The following is a 12,206-nucleotide window of genomic DNA, read 5'->3' as shown; positions in this document are numbered from 1 at the left end:
TCTCTCATTTAATAATCACCATCATCCGCATGACAAGGCCCACTGAAGGCAAATGCCTCTCCCATTACCCGCTAATCAATCCACTTTTGTGCTTTCTGCTGCCACGATATACCTGCCAAGTTCTTAATCACGGCAGCCCTCCTAACTTTTTATCTTCCTTCTTGTGTTTGCCTTCTGTGGGAATTCAGTCGGTTACCCTTAATGACCAGCGGTTATCCTGCCTATGTGCTACATGCCCGGCTCATGTCCCTTTCTCAATTTTGATATCTTTAACCCCGGTTTTTTCCCTGGTCTACTCTGCTCTCTTCTTGTCTCGTATGGTTACACCTATCATTTTACTTTCTATCGCTTCCTGCGTAGTCTTCAATTTAAGCTGCACTCTCTTTGCAAGCATCCAGGATTCAGCTCCATAGGTAATTACCGGCTAGATGCACCCTTTATATGCCGTCCTCTTGAGGAATATTCGCAGATTACCATTCATGACTTGAGAATGCTTCCCGAATATGGTCCGCCCCACACTCCTTGTTCTATTTATTTCCCTCTCATGATTTTTCTCCACAGTTACTAGTAGCCCTAAGTAGACATAGTTATTTACAACTTCCAGTCTCTTTCAACCTATCGCAGTGCTTCCAGCATCTTTCCACCTATCAAAGGGCTGTTTTCTGCTCAGTCTGTTGCAAAATACTTTAGTTTGGTGCATATATATTTCCCGACCAACTCTTCTGCTTTCCGTTTTGAGTTCAGTAATCAAGAGCTGTGTATCAACCCCAGCAAAACGCAGGATACTAAGGTACTCCCGATTAATTCTTATCCCTAACTCTTCCCAATCTAGAGCCCTAAACCTGCTTTAAACACGTGGTGAATAGCATTGAAGAGATGTTGTCTTCCTGATTTACACGCCTCTCTATTGAGATTATGTCACGTTCTTAATGGAGAACTATGGTGGCCATGAATCCACTGTAGATTTCTTTCAGTATATGTATGTAGGGTTTGTGGATGCCCTGATTTCGTGGTGCTTGCAACACTGTTGATGTCTCGACTTAGTCTAAAGCCTTCTCGTAATCTAAGAAAGCTATGTATGCAAGATGGTTGTTTTCCGCGCATTTCTTTTTTAGCTCATTGAAAACATAAACATGGCGCATAGAGGAGTAGCCTGTATGAAATCCTGCTTAGTTGTTTTATCGATTGAACGCCAATGCCGTATTATTTCTATTAGCTAACATGTTTGAATATGTTCTAGAGGACTGACAGTAAGCAAATCAAATAGTAGTTTTTTAAATTTTTGATGCGTCCTTTCTGGTGGATTGAAATGATGTTGGCAATCTTCCGAAATTTTGGCACCCTTATCCCTAAGGAAATTTCATATATAACGTGGTCAGTTCTTCTAACATAATTTCTCCGTCATCTTGCAGCAATTAAAAAGGTTGGACAGCATACTTGAGTAAAGGTTGCGTTTTCGGCACCTAACAGGCTTTTAAGCTTGTGTAAGTTGAGTATTCCGACAAGGAATCGGACTCCTCTTTGTTCCATCAGACACAAGTATGCCTACGTTTTCTGTATAAGAGGCGTAGCGTCCTCTTATAGGTAATACATAGGCCAGACTGACAGATGCCTCAACGTTCGCCTGTAGGAGCAAACAAAAACAACAAAATCGGAAACACTGTAAATTACGGACACCTTGCCGGCCATTGTAAGAAGTGTGACGCAGGGCCACAGTGTGTTTCACTGTTCAGTCAGACAGTTGTACTTTATCGGCACCGGAAAAAAACGGCAAGAGAAATCGTTAGAGAGATTTGTGGGGTTTAACGTCCCAAAACCACCATATGATTATGAGAGACGCCGTAGTGAAGGGCTCCGCAAATTTTGACCACCTGGGGTTCTTTAACGTGCACCCAAATCTGAGTACACGGACCTACAACAGTTCCGCCTCCATCGGAAATGCAGCTGCCGCAGCCGGGATATGAACCCGCGACCTGCCAAGAGAGATCGTAGAGGCGGCAGAAATAGCGAGGGCAGGTGACAGGTGTGTTAGCATTCTGTCCATCCAGTTATATGTTAAAGAGCATTATTTTTGGCGTAGCCCCATGTCCTTTTTTTCGTTCTGGTTTCTTTGCTTTTTTCCTTCTTTTTTTTTCTCCACGTTTAGCGGTTTTGATGGCTGAGTTCTGGTTTGCAATAAAACTGCAGTTGACAGTGAGCGCTTATCTTGATCTCTTTCTGTCCTGTGTTTTGTGCGCTTTTTTTATGAAGAACTATGAGAAACGACACACCCAAACCTTCTCCCTTTTGGAAAGCATAGTATTTAGAATACGTGAACGCATCGAGGCACATACATAAATGTACGCGTGGCAATTTCTCACAAACACACGCTTATATTGGGGATACCACTACATGTACAAGAATGAAAGAAAATATTGAAAAAAAGTGGGGGTCCTTCACGCTTCGCCTTTAACAGTTGAACGCGATGGTGATATTCTGTTCATGGTGCGTACTTGAAACACTTAGTGTAAGAAATTTTTTTAAACTTGTAGCACACCCAGTACGTCACCTTAAGGTTGCAGTAGTGCGTGTTCTTTTTGTAGAAGGTGACTGGCTTCAAACTATCAATATATAATCATAATACCATCTTCGGACACCCAACGGCAATGTACGCTTGTACAACGCATTATTACGGCAATATATTATGTTGTATTTCTAAGCTTGTAAACTGTACACGTGCATTTGTAGAGCATGTATGTTGCTTTCACTGGATTTCCCAGCAGAAGAATTTATTTTTTTCCGTATTCACAAGTGCTGGCACGGCTGTTAGGCAGAAAATCCGCTTGCCACTCAAACACGGTTTCGCTTACTACTCAGACCCAGGATTTTTATTATTTATTTCATGCACGTCCTTCTCAATTTTCCGGTCTCGATTTTTCGCCCACAGTGAACGACGCCGACACTGATGCTGCAATGTCAGCAAAACTAGCTTTTTACGCTATGGCAATATTATTCAATATGTCTCACACTGTCTTTTAGTTTAGAGTTAAAGCGCACTTCACTCTTGGTACTGAATTAGCCAGCAAAAAAAAAACGTATCGGAAGCAGTGGAGTAGACAAGGAGTCTGGCATCAATTGGCTATGTCACTGTAGCCGATACGTTTACTTTACAGAGCCCTTTAGTCTCAAATTCAAATGCTGAGATTTGTCCAACTTATACAAATGCGAACCTGAAAAAAAAGCTGTAAAGTTTGGAGTTGGAGACGAAAATGTTTTGACAATATGGTTCTGATGCAGGAAAACGATCGTGTCCGGGAGAGTCATTCGCAATGATGCAGCTATTCTTGATGGTAGCCTTCACACTGCAGAGGTATAACGTTCACCTTGGTGAGCCTCTCTCCTGCGATCTTGATGACCCGGAAATCGACCTTGGTGTGCTAAAGAGGATGAGGCTACGTTTCGAGCGTCGCTTGAGGAATACGATTGCGTGTGATAACGCCTTCGAATAAAGTGCCATCTTGTATTCTGTGTGTTTGTGATTTGCCTAGGAGGACCACCTTACTGTAACGCGAGCGCCACAAGCATGCCAATAAATTATGCCCATGCGACCGACGAGTGTTTATGACTCAAAGGTAAAATACTCAGCATGTGACGTGCCGAATCAATGGTTCCGTAACGTGCAGCTGGTGTATTCCACAACCAGCAGCATAGCTGTTGACTATGAAGAATTGACAACTGGGGAGTTGATAAGGAAAGAAACATATTTCTAGTGTACTGTGAACAACACTCCCTATTTAACACACACTTTGGGCCGTGTTGTGATTACATAAAATTTAGCATATCTTTCTAGCTACTATTTCTCTTACTGCGCATTTTCATATTTCTTGAGTAACACGGTTGCATAAAATAATTCTTGTTATAACTCGAAAACGACATTCTGACGGTCAAACTGCCAGTGCCCTGCCAACAACACACAGTTTTTTGTGCTTATAGTTACAACATGTGTAGGTTATTGGTAGTGAATATTGATAAACCTATTGTATTCTGACTGCACTAAAGATAAAATAGCTGCACAAAACCATCGCCGAGTATAAACTGAAAGTTCTCACTGTGACGTGAAAGATTTTAAACAAGAAACTCATCTCCGAATTCTGAGGGTTTGTAGCCCTATGGGGTCCTTTGACGCATGTGCGGACCACCGTAAAATAACCGAAAGCGCAACGGCTCACAAACGGAGAGGAAATATGAAAGGACACCGTGCTTTTTTATGCGCCTGCAAACGGTTTCAAGGGGAAAGTTTTGTACCCTAAAAACTTCCGGCCACCTCATTTACCAGCTGATAACGTTGAAACCGAAGGCACGTTTTGAATTTTTTTTGTCTAGGGTAAGGAAAGTCTTTGTTAAATCTCCTGATAAAAGGAACGTGCACAAAGTTGAAGGAAGATTTTCATAGTTCTTGTGTAGCTCAAAAGAACATTTATTTAAATATATTTCGCCAAATAAGGGAAAAAAGGTGTAGAGAATGAGCGGGCAATTTTCTAAAGCTCTCTTGCTCACCGATGCGATTAACGCACATTGGTGGACGAAACCAGATGTCATAGGGGCCTGTGTTAGTAAAGAGTGAAAGGGTCGATAGCACATTGCGCTGTTAAATACTTTACGATGAACATTTACCAACTTGCCCAACTCTAGATTCTGATTCGTCATGTGAGAATGTAGGCGAGAAATGACTCTATGGCGCCTTATCTCCTCCTAGTGCTAATTAATGGAGGGTAGCATACTTCTAGCAGTTTCTATACACCAAGCCTTGTCCTTAAGATTATTTGTCACTCTAACGCCATTTTTTAACGGATGTTAGTCGACTTTTACAATAAATTGAAGTGCGACGTATCAAAATACTTATTAGGCTGCGCTTTCGTTGCGGCCATTTGGGCTTGAGTAGTAATTTTTTCCCCAGCAGTGTTACCGCCCTGCGTAATAAGCGCCTAAACTGAAAGTAATATGACAAATTCAGACCAGATTGTGACCTGTTTTAATTGTTAAAAAGGTTGCCTTTGAAGAAATTCTGGTGTCGGCGTCTGTTTCAGCATCGTTGTTTGTGAGCAAATAATCGTTATCGCATCCCTGATCTAAATACTGAAAAAACCGCAAATATAGAGAAGGGTGAAAGAAATTCAGGCCCCGGCTTGCAGTCAGGGTGGGAGCAGAACTGGTTCTTGAGAGTGAAAACAAAAGAAAACTGAGCCCAGCAAATGTCTGCAGCAAAGTGCGATACCTCAGCCCGAGCGAATGTGATAAGGAGACATTAGGACAGATATGGAGACAAGTAAATAATATAGGAAGTAAAAAATTGCAACACGGTCTTACTAGTCCAAGGACGACACACTGATCTCCGAAAGCTACACGGCACCAGGAGTTCACGGACGGCGGGCTGATTGGCGTGAGCTATATGCTGGTGCCTAGAAAATCGCGGACGAAACAACTGTTCAGCGCGGAATCGAACAAGCGACTCCAGAGTCGCAACCAAACCTAGGTCATCTGCGTAGATAGTAGGTGTCCGACCACATAGTGTCACTATTCCGGTAATCTACTTCCGAAACAAAACACTATAAGAATGTCTTGTAGTAAAATCAGGCTCCTAAGTGCATGTGATATTTTGTTGCTGAAACACAGCATGGCGCCATGTTTCAAAACTTATGAATTGCACAATGAGTTAATATTTTTAAAGACCCACCCATCGAAAAGCACTCAGACAAATTTGATCAACATCAGCAGATGCAAAAGCGTCAACTAGGCGAACAGCTGCGTCAGTTTGCGTGTTGCCTTACGGATGCGTAATGGTCCCTTCGCTATGTTGTTAACACAGTAATAATGATGTATAGTGAGCACTTAAGAGCTCTGCTGGCAGTAGGGCAACTATGACACTCTCAAAAAACAATGTTACGCGCCCAATTTCTCGTATCGTTCCGGCCTGTTTGAGGAGTGCATCGGGAACCAAAGCTAGGCTACAGCACTTGAGAGTGTGATGCGCACGAGGTACGAGTGTGAAAACACTCTTATGCTTATGCTCAGTGGTTAGAGCATCCAACGCGTAATTCGAAGGTCGTAGGTTCGATTCCTGCTTACAGTTGGTAATTTTTTCATCCACTTTTCTTTCTTCTTATTTACATTCCATTAATGTTAATAACTTCCCCTGTACATTCCTTGGCATTACTGTCTGTTATATCTCATTATTATTGTGTTAAAAACACGGAAAAACGAGCCCTTAGGTATACACTTCTTTCCCTTATTTCATTGAACGAGGGTCTCGTACTGGCAGACTTGGTGTGTTTAGGTTGTATAAGAGGGACAATTAATCAGCTGCCCGCTCATAATAAGTTCACGTGCTACGTGACGCCAAACATGCGCATAAGAGTGTTTTCACACTCGTTGTTTGGCTTATAGATGGCGCTGACTGTCGCTCCTACTTCTAAATTCACAGATAAACCCAAAAAAGTGGATGGAGGGAGTGCCGCTGTAATAGCTCATTGGTTAGAGCATCGAACGCGTAATTCGAAGGTCGTAGGTTCGATTCCTGCTTACAGTTGGTAATTTTTTCATCCACTTTTCTTTCTTCTTATTTACATTCCATTAATGTTAATAACTTCCCCTGTACATTCCTTGGCATTACTGTCTCTTATATCTCATTATTATTGTGTTAAAGACACGGAAAAACGAGCCCTTAGGTATACACTTCTTTCCCTTATTTCATTGAACGAGGGTCTCGTACTGGCAGACTTGGTGTGTTTAGGTTGTATAAGTGGGACAATTAATCAGCTGCCCGCTCATAATAAGTTCACGTGCTACGTGACGCCAAACATGCGCATAAGAGTGTTTTCACACTCGTTGTTTGGCTTATAGATGGCGCTGACTGTCGCTCCTACTTCTAAATTCACAGATAAACCCAAAAAAGTGGATGGAGGGAGTGCCGCTGTAATAGCTCAGTGGTTAGAGCATCGAACGCGTAATTCGAAGGTCGTAGGTTCGATTCCTGCTTACAGTTGGTAATTTTTTCATCCACTTTTCTTTCTTCTTATTTACATTCCATTAATGTTAATAACTTCCCCTGTACATTCCTTGGCATTACTGTCTGTTATATCTCATTATTATTGTGTTAAAAACACGGAAAAACGAGCCCTTAGGTATACACTTCTTTCCCTTATTTCATTGAACGAGGGTCTCGTACTGGCAGACTTGGTGTGTTTAGGTTGTATAAGAGGGACAATTAATCAGCTGCCCGCTCATAATAAGTTCACGTGCTACGTGACGCCAAACATGCGCATAAGAGTGTTTTCACACTCGTTGTTTGGCTTATAGATGGCGCTGACTGTCGCTCCTACTTCTAAATTCACAGATAAACCCAAAAAAGTGGATGGAGGGAGTGCCGCTGTAATAGCTCAGTGGTTAGAGCATCGAACGCGTAATTCGAAGGTCGTAGGTTCGATTCCTGCTTACAGTTGGTAATTTTTTCATCCACTTTTCTTTCTTCTTATTTACATTCCATTAATGTTAATAACTTCCCCTGTACATTCCTTGGCATTACTGTCTGTTATATCTCATTATTATTCTGTTAAAAACACGGAAAAACGAGCCCTTAGGTATACACTTCTTTCCCTTATTTCATTGAACGAGGGTCTCGTACTGGCAGACTTGGTGTGTTTAGGTTGTATAAGAGGGACAATTAATCAGCTGCCCGCTCATAATAAGTTCACGTGCTACGTGACGCCAAACATGCGCATAAGAGTGTTTTCACACTCGTTGTTTGGCTTATAGATGGCGCTGACTGTCGCTCCTACTTCTAAATTCACAGATAAACCCAAAAAAGTGGATGGAGGGAGTGCCGCTGTAATAACTCAGTGGTTAGAGCATCGAACGCGTAATTCGAAGGTCGCAGGTTCGATTCCTGCTTACAGTTGGTAATTTTTTCATCCACTTTTCTTTCTTCTTATTTACATTCCATTAATGTTAATAACTTCCCCTGTACATTCCTTGGCATTACTGTCTGTTATATCTCATTATTATTGTGTTAAAACACGGAAAAACGAGCCCTTAGGTATACACTTCTTTCCCTTATTTCATTGAACGAGGGTCTCGTACTGGCAGACTTGGTGTGTTTAGGTTGTATAAGAGGGACAATTAATCAGCTGCCCGCTCATAATAAGTTCACGTGCTACGTGACGCCAAACATGCGCATAAGAGTGTTTTCACACTCGTTGTTTGGCTTATAGATGGCGCTGACTGTCGCTCCTACTTCTAAATTCACAGATAAACCCAAAAAAGTGGATGGAGGGAGTGCCGCTGTAATAGCTCAGTGGTTAGAGCATCGAACGCGTAATTCGAAGGTCGTAGGTTCGATTCCTGCTTACAGTTGGTAATTTTTTCATCCACTTTTCTTTCTTCTTATTTACATTCCATTAATGTTAATAACTTCCCCTGTACATTCCTTGGCATTACTGTCTGTTATATCTCATTATTATTGTGTTAAAAACACGGAAAAACGAACCCTTAGGTATACACTTCTTTCCCTTATTTCATTGAACGAGGGTCTCGTACTGGCAGACTTGGTGTGTTTAGGTTGTATAAGAGGGACAATTAATCAGCTGCCCGCTCATAATAAGTTCACGTGCTACGTGACGCCAAACATGCGCATAAGAGTGTTTTCACACTCGTTGTTTGGCTTATAGATGGCGCTGACTGTCGCTCCTACTTCTAAATTCACAGATAAACCCAAAAAAGTGGATGGAGGGAGTGCCGCTGTAATAGCTCAGTGGTTAGAGCATCGAACGCGTAATTCGAAGGTCGTAGGTTCGATTCCTGCTTACAGTTGGTAATTTTTTCATCCACTTTTCTTTCTTCTTATTTACATTCCATTAATGTTAATAACTTCCCCTGTATATTCCTTGGCATTACTGTCTGTTATATCTCATTATTATTGTGTTAAAAACACGGAAAAACGAGCCCTTAGGTATACACTTCTTTCCCTTATTTCATTGAACGAGGGTCTCGTACTGGCAGACTTGGTGTGTTTAGGTTGTATAAGAGGGACAATTAATCAGCTGCCCGCTCATAATAAGTTCACGTGCTACGTGACGCCAAACATGCGCATAAGAGTGTTTTCACACTCGTTGTTTGGCTTATAGATGGCGCTGACTGTCGCTTCTACTTCTAAATTCACAGATAAACCCAAAAAAGTGGATGGAGGGAGTGCCGCTGTAATAGCTCAGTGGTTAGAGCATCGAACGCGTAATTCGAAGGTCGTAGGTTCGATTCCTGCTTACAGTTGGTAATTTTTTCATCCACTTTTCTTTCTTCTTATTTACATTCCATTAATGTTAATAACTTCCCCTGTAGATTCCTTGGCATTACTGTCTGTTATATCTCATTATATATATATATATATATATATATATATATATATATATATTTATATATATATATATATATATTACTTTTTATTTATCATTTACGTATATAAAAGCTTTAGATAAAGTCAATACCGCATTACTGTTAAATAATGAAGTACTTTTAATTATAATCCTTAAGTACTCGCTTGGAATTGAGAATTTCTTTCCTGGCGTGTGCAGTACGTTACAGAACGGTTTGACTCGTCGTTTGCACCAGTTGGTTCCGGCGTACTCCAAGGGATTCTATTTGGCCCTCTGTTATTCTTGATTTATATATATAGAGAGAAATAAATAAAAGGAAGAGACAGGGAGGTTAACCAAGACGAACTGGTTTGCTACCATGTACGGTGGTGGGGAAAATGGTCGGAAAGAGAATAGATATAATAAAATAAATAGCTGCTAACATGTCTGCCCAAGCTTGTTTATTTGCAGATGAAAAAGTCATTTACAGAAAAGTAACCAGTGATTCAGATGTAACATCATTACAAAATGATCGAGACATCGTAACACAGTGGTGTCACACGTGAAACACGGAGCGAAGTGTTGCTAAGTGCAAAATATTGAGCGTATACCTGCACAATATTACCCCTTCATCCTCTTTTTTATTGCGTCAAAGGCTTGCCTTTAAGGCATACTATTTTTGTTAACTGTGTACTGTTAGGCCGGTGATGTGTAATAAGTAAAGTAGTGTCTTGTGGAATCTGTTTTCATGTTTTACTCTTTTAACAATATTTCATTGGAATCTACCGCTTCTCATCGCTACCTTGGTGTTCATATTTGTGGCAACCTATCATGGAAACATCATGTCCATCACAAAAAAAGCAAGGGCGAAGCAGACTTAAGGTTATTTAAAAAGAAATTTCTATCTTGCCCCACTGTCTCAAAAACTGCTTCATACCCCCGACTGCCATCCTCAGTTAGAATGTAGAATAAAGGTGTCTTCGCCTGTGGAGTGGAGCAAAACAAAAGTTTCATCATTCGGAGAGATGAAAAAATGCGTCAATGACCGGCAAAACCTTCTTTCAGCACCGTGCACACGGTTAATAGTGAAATTGGAAAGGACTCGACGAGTGCTCGGTATCAAGCAAACGTGACAAGTGCACTGGGAGCAACTTGTCAGTGCGATCATGTGCAGCACCTCGTCATTTTTGATGGCCTGCTGCCCACAAAGAATACGCCTCATCTCTAGAATATGCTAAAATACGCCTCATCTCAATGGCACTTACATAGCTCTACATTATTATAAAGGTTTGTGGCAGTGCGAAATCATTGTGCTCGATTTACTGCATGTAACTATAAACACGATGGCAATGTCTCTATAGCAACCTGTCGAAAGCAATTACGTATTTGTCTTTTTCATCAGATGTACTGCCATCCCGCACTTTGTTGCTTGTTCCTACACCCAGCTCCATTTCCCTCACATCGACTTGAACATCGGTATAAGATTCCCATCCGATATTTTTCAACCACGACAGGCTGCAACTCATTTGTTGTCAGGACAGCGGGAAATTGGAACCACTTACCTGTCTTCATACCAAATGTAACTGATATTTCTCAAGTACCACTGGCAGCAACTTATTTGTTGCAAATTGGTACCACTTACCTACCTTCATACGAAATGTAACTGATACAACTGCATTTAAAATTGTCCTATCAAGCCTACTCTAGCGTTACACGTTTGTTTCTTCATTGCTTGGCACCACTTCGCTAGGTCTTCTCTAACGTGCTTTACAAAAGTTTTGAACTTCTGATTTCGTTTTAATGTTATTGTTACTTGTTACGCATTTTTCCTTCCTCTTTCTTACTGTATACACCCCACCCCTTCTATATATATATATATATATATATATATATATATATATATATATACATATATATATATATATATATATATATGTTTATATATACTCGCACTATATATATGCTCGCAATAATTTGCCCTCCTTCGCGAAAGAGGGCGGCAAGTTAGAAAGAGTTGAGACACCGTGGATATGGTTTCAGTCGAAAGGCGTGGGCGATCTTGATGCTGCCGCGAAGACGATCAGGAGCCGCGTCGACAGGAGTTACACAATAGTTAACGTGAGATGTTCGTTTCAAGACAGTGTATCAGTAAATAAATTTTCGCAGAGACCAGCTGCATGAACTGGTGTCCACAAAAAAAACAACGCAACGCTTCGCATCAATGTCGATTTTTCTCGTGTAATGAATGGTAGCAGTGTTGGCACGGGCGATTTCATGGCAGTGGTGGAGTATTTCGAGGAAAATGAAGATGGAACGGAAGATTTGGACAAAAAGATGGTGTCCAGAACACAATTTGGGGCACGGCCATACACGAGAAAAAATGGGCCGCAGTTTTTCGCACGCTGTATGGCGGTATTATATGCGAACGTGATGAAATTAGGTGTCCCAGTTTTGCTGAACCTGTTGAACGTACATGGAGATCATGTCAGACGAAGTTTTGTGAAAACGTTTCGTAAGACCATTAGCTTGATACGCTGACTTGTCTTGTGGATAGTGTTAGAGGCCTGGGAGACTTCAGCAAGGTCATGCGGAAGAAATGTCTTGCCACAGTCACTAAAAACACACGTGGGGCGCCATGTCATAAAATAATTGCGCGAAGGACAAAAACGACGACTTCAGAAGTAGCACCAGATAGAAGAGATGGCGACTACGCGTAGCGAGTAAGGTGGTCTATGGCAATAACAATCTAACGGGGGAATGGCGGCCGTAAGTGGAAGAGGTCCGTATAAGTCTATGCCCAAGAATTCAAAGGCAGTGGACGGA

General features: G+C 41.4%; 1 protein-coding gene across 1 annotated transcript in view; it reads left to right on the top strand.

Moving 5' to 3' along the window:
- The window catches only part of LOC142764773 (cytochrome P450 2C20-like), a 115,918-nt gene extending 112,416 nt beyond the window's left edge, over positions 1-3,502 (top strand). Inside the window, exon 9 of the mRNA XM_075865296.1 lies at positions 3,277-3,502. Coding sequence (XP_075721411.1) covers positions 3,277-3,488 — 212 coding nt within the window. The 3' untranslated portion in view covers positions 3,489-3,502. The remainder of the gene's footprint in view (positions 1-3,276) is intronic.
- The last annotated feature ends 8,704 nt before the right edge of the window (positions 3,503-12,206 follow it).

The sequence above is a fragment of the Rhipicephalus microplus genome, chromosome 6 (assembly GCF_043290135.1).
Source record: "Rhipicephalus microplus isolate Deutch F79 chromosome 6, USDA_Rmic, whole genome shotgun sequence".
In the NCBI taxonomy this organism is placed as follows: domain Eukaryota; kingdom Metazoa; phylum Arthropoda; class Arachnida; order Ixodida; family Ixodidae; genus Rhipicephalus; species Rhipicephalus microplus.
This window is presented reverse-complemented; position numbering and strand designations above follow the sequence as displayed.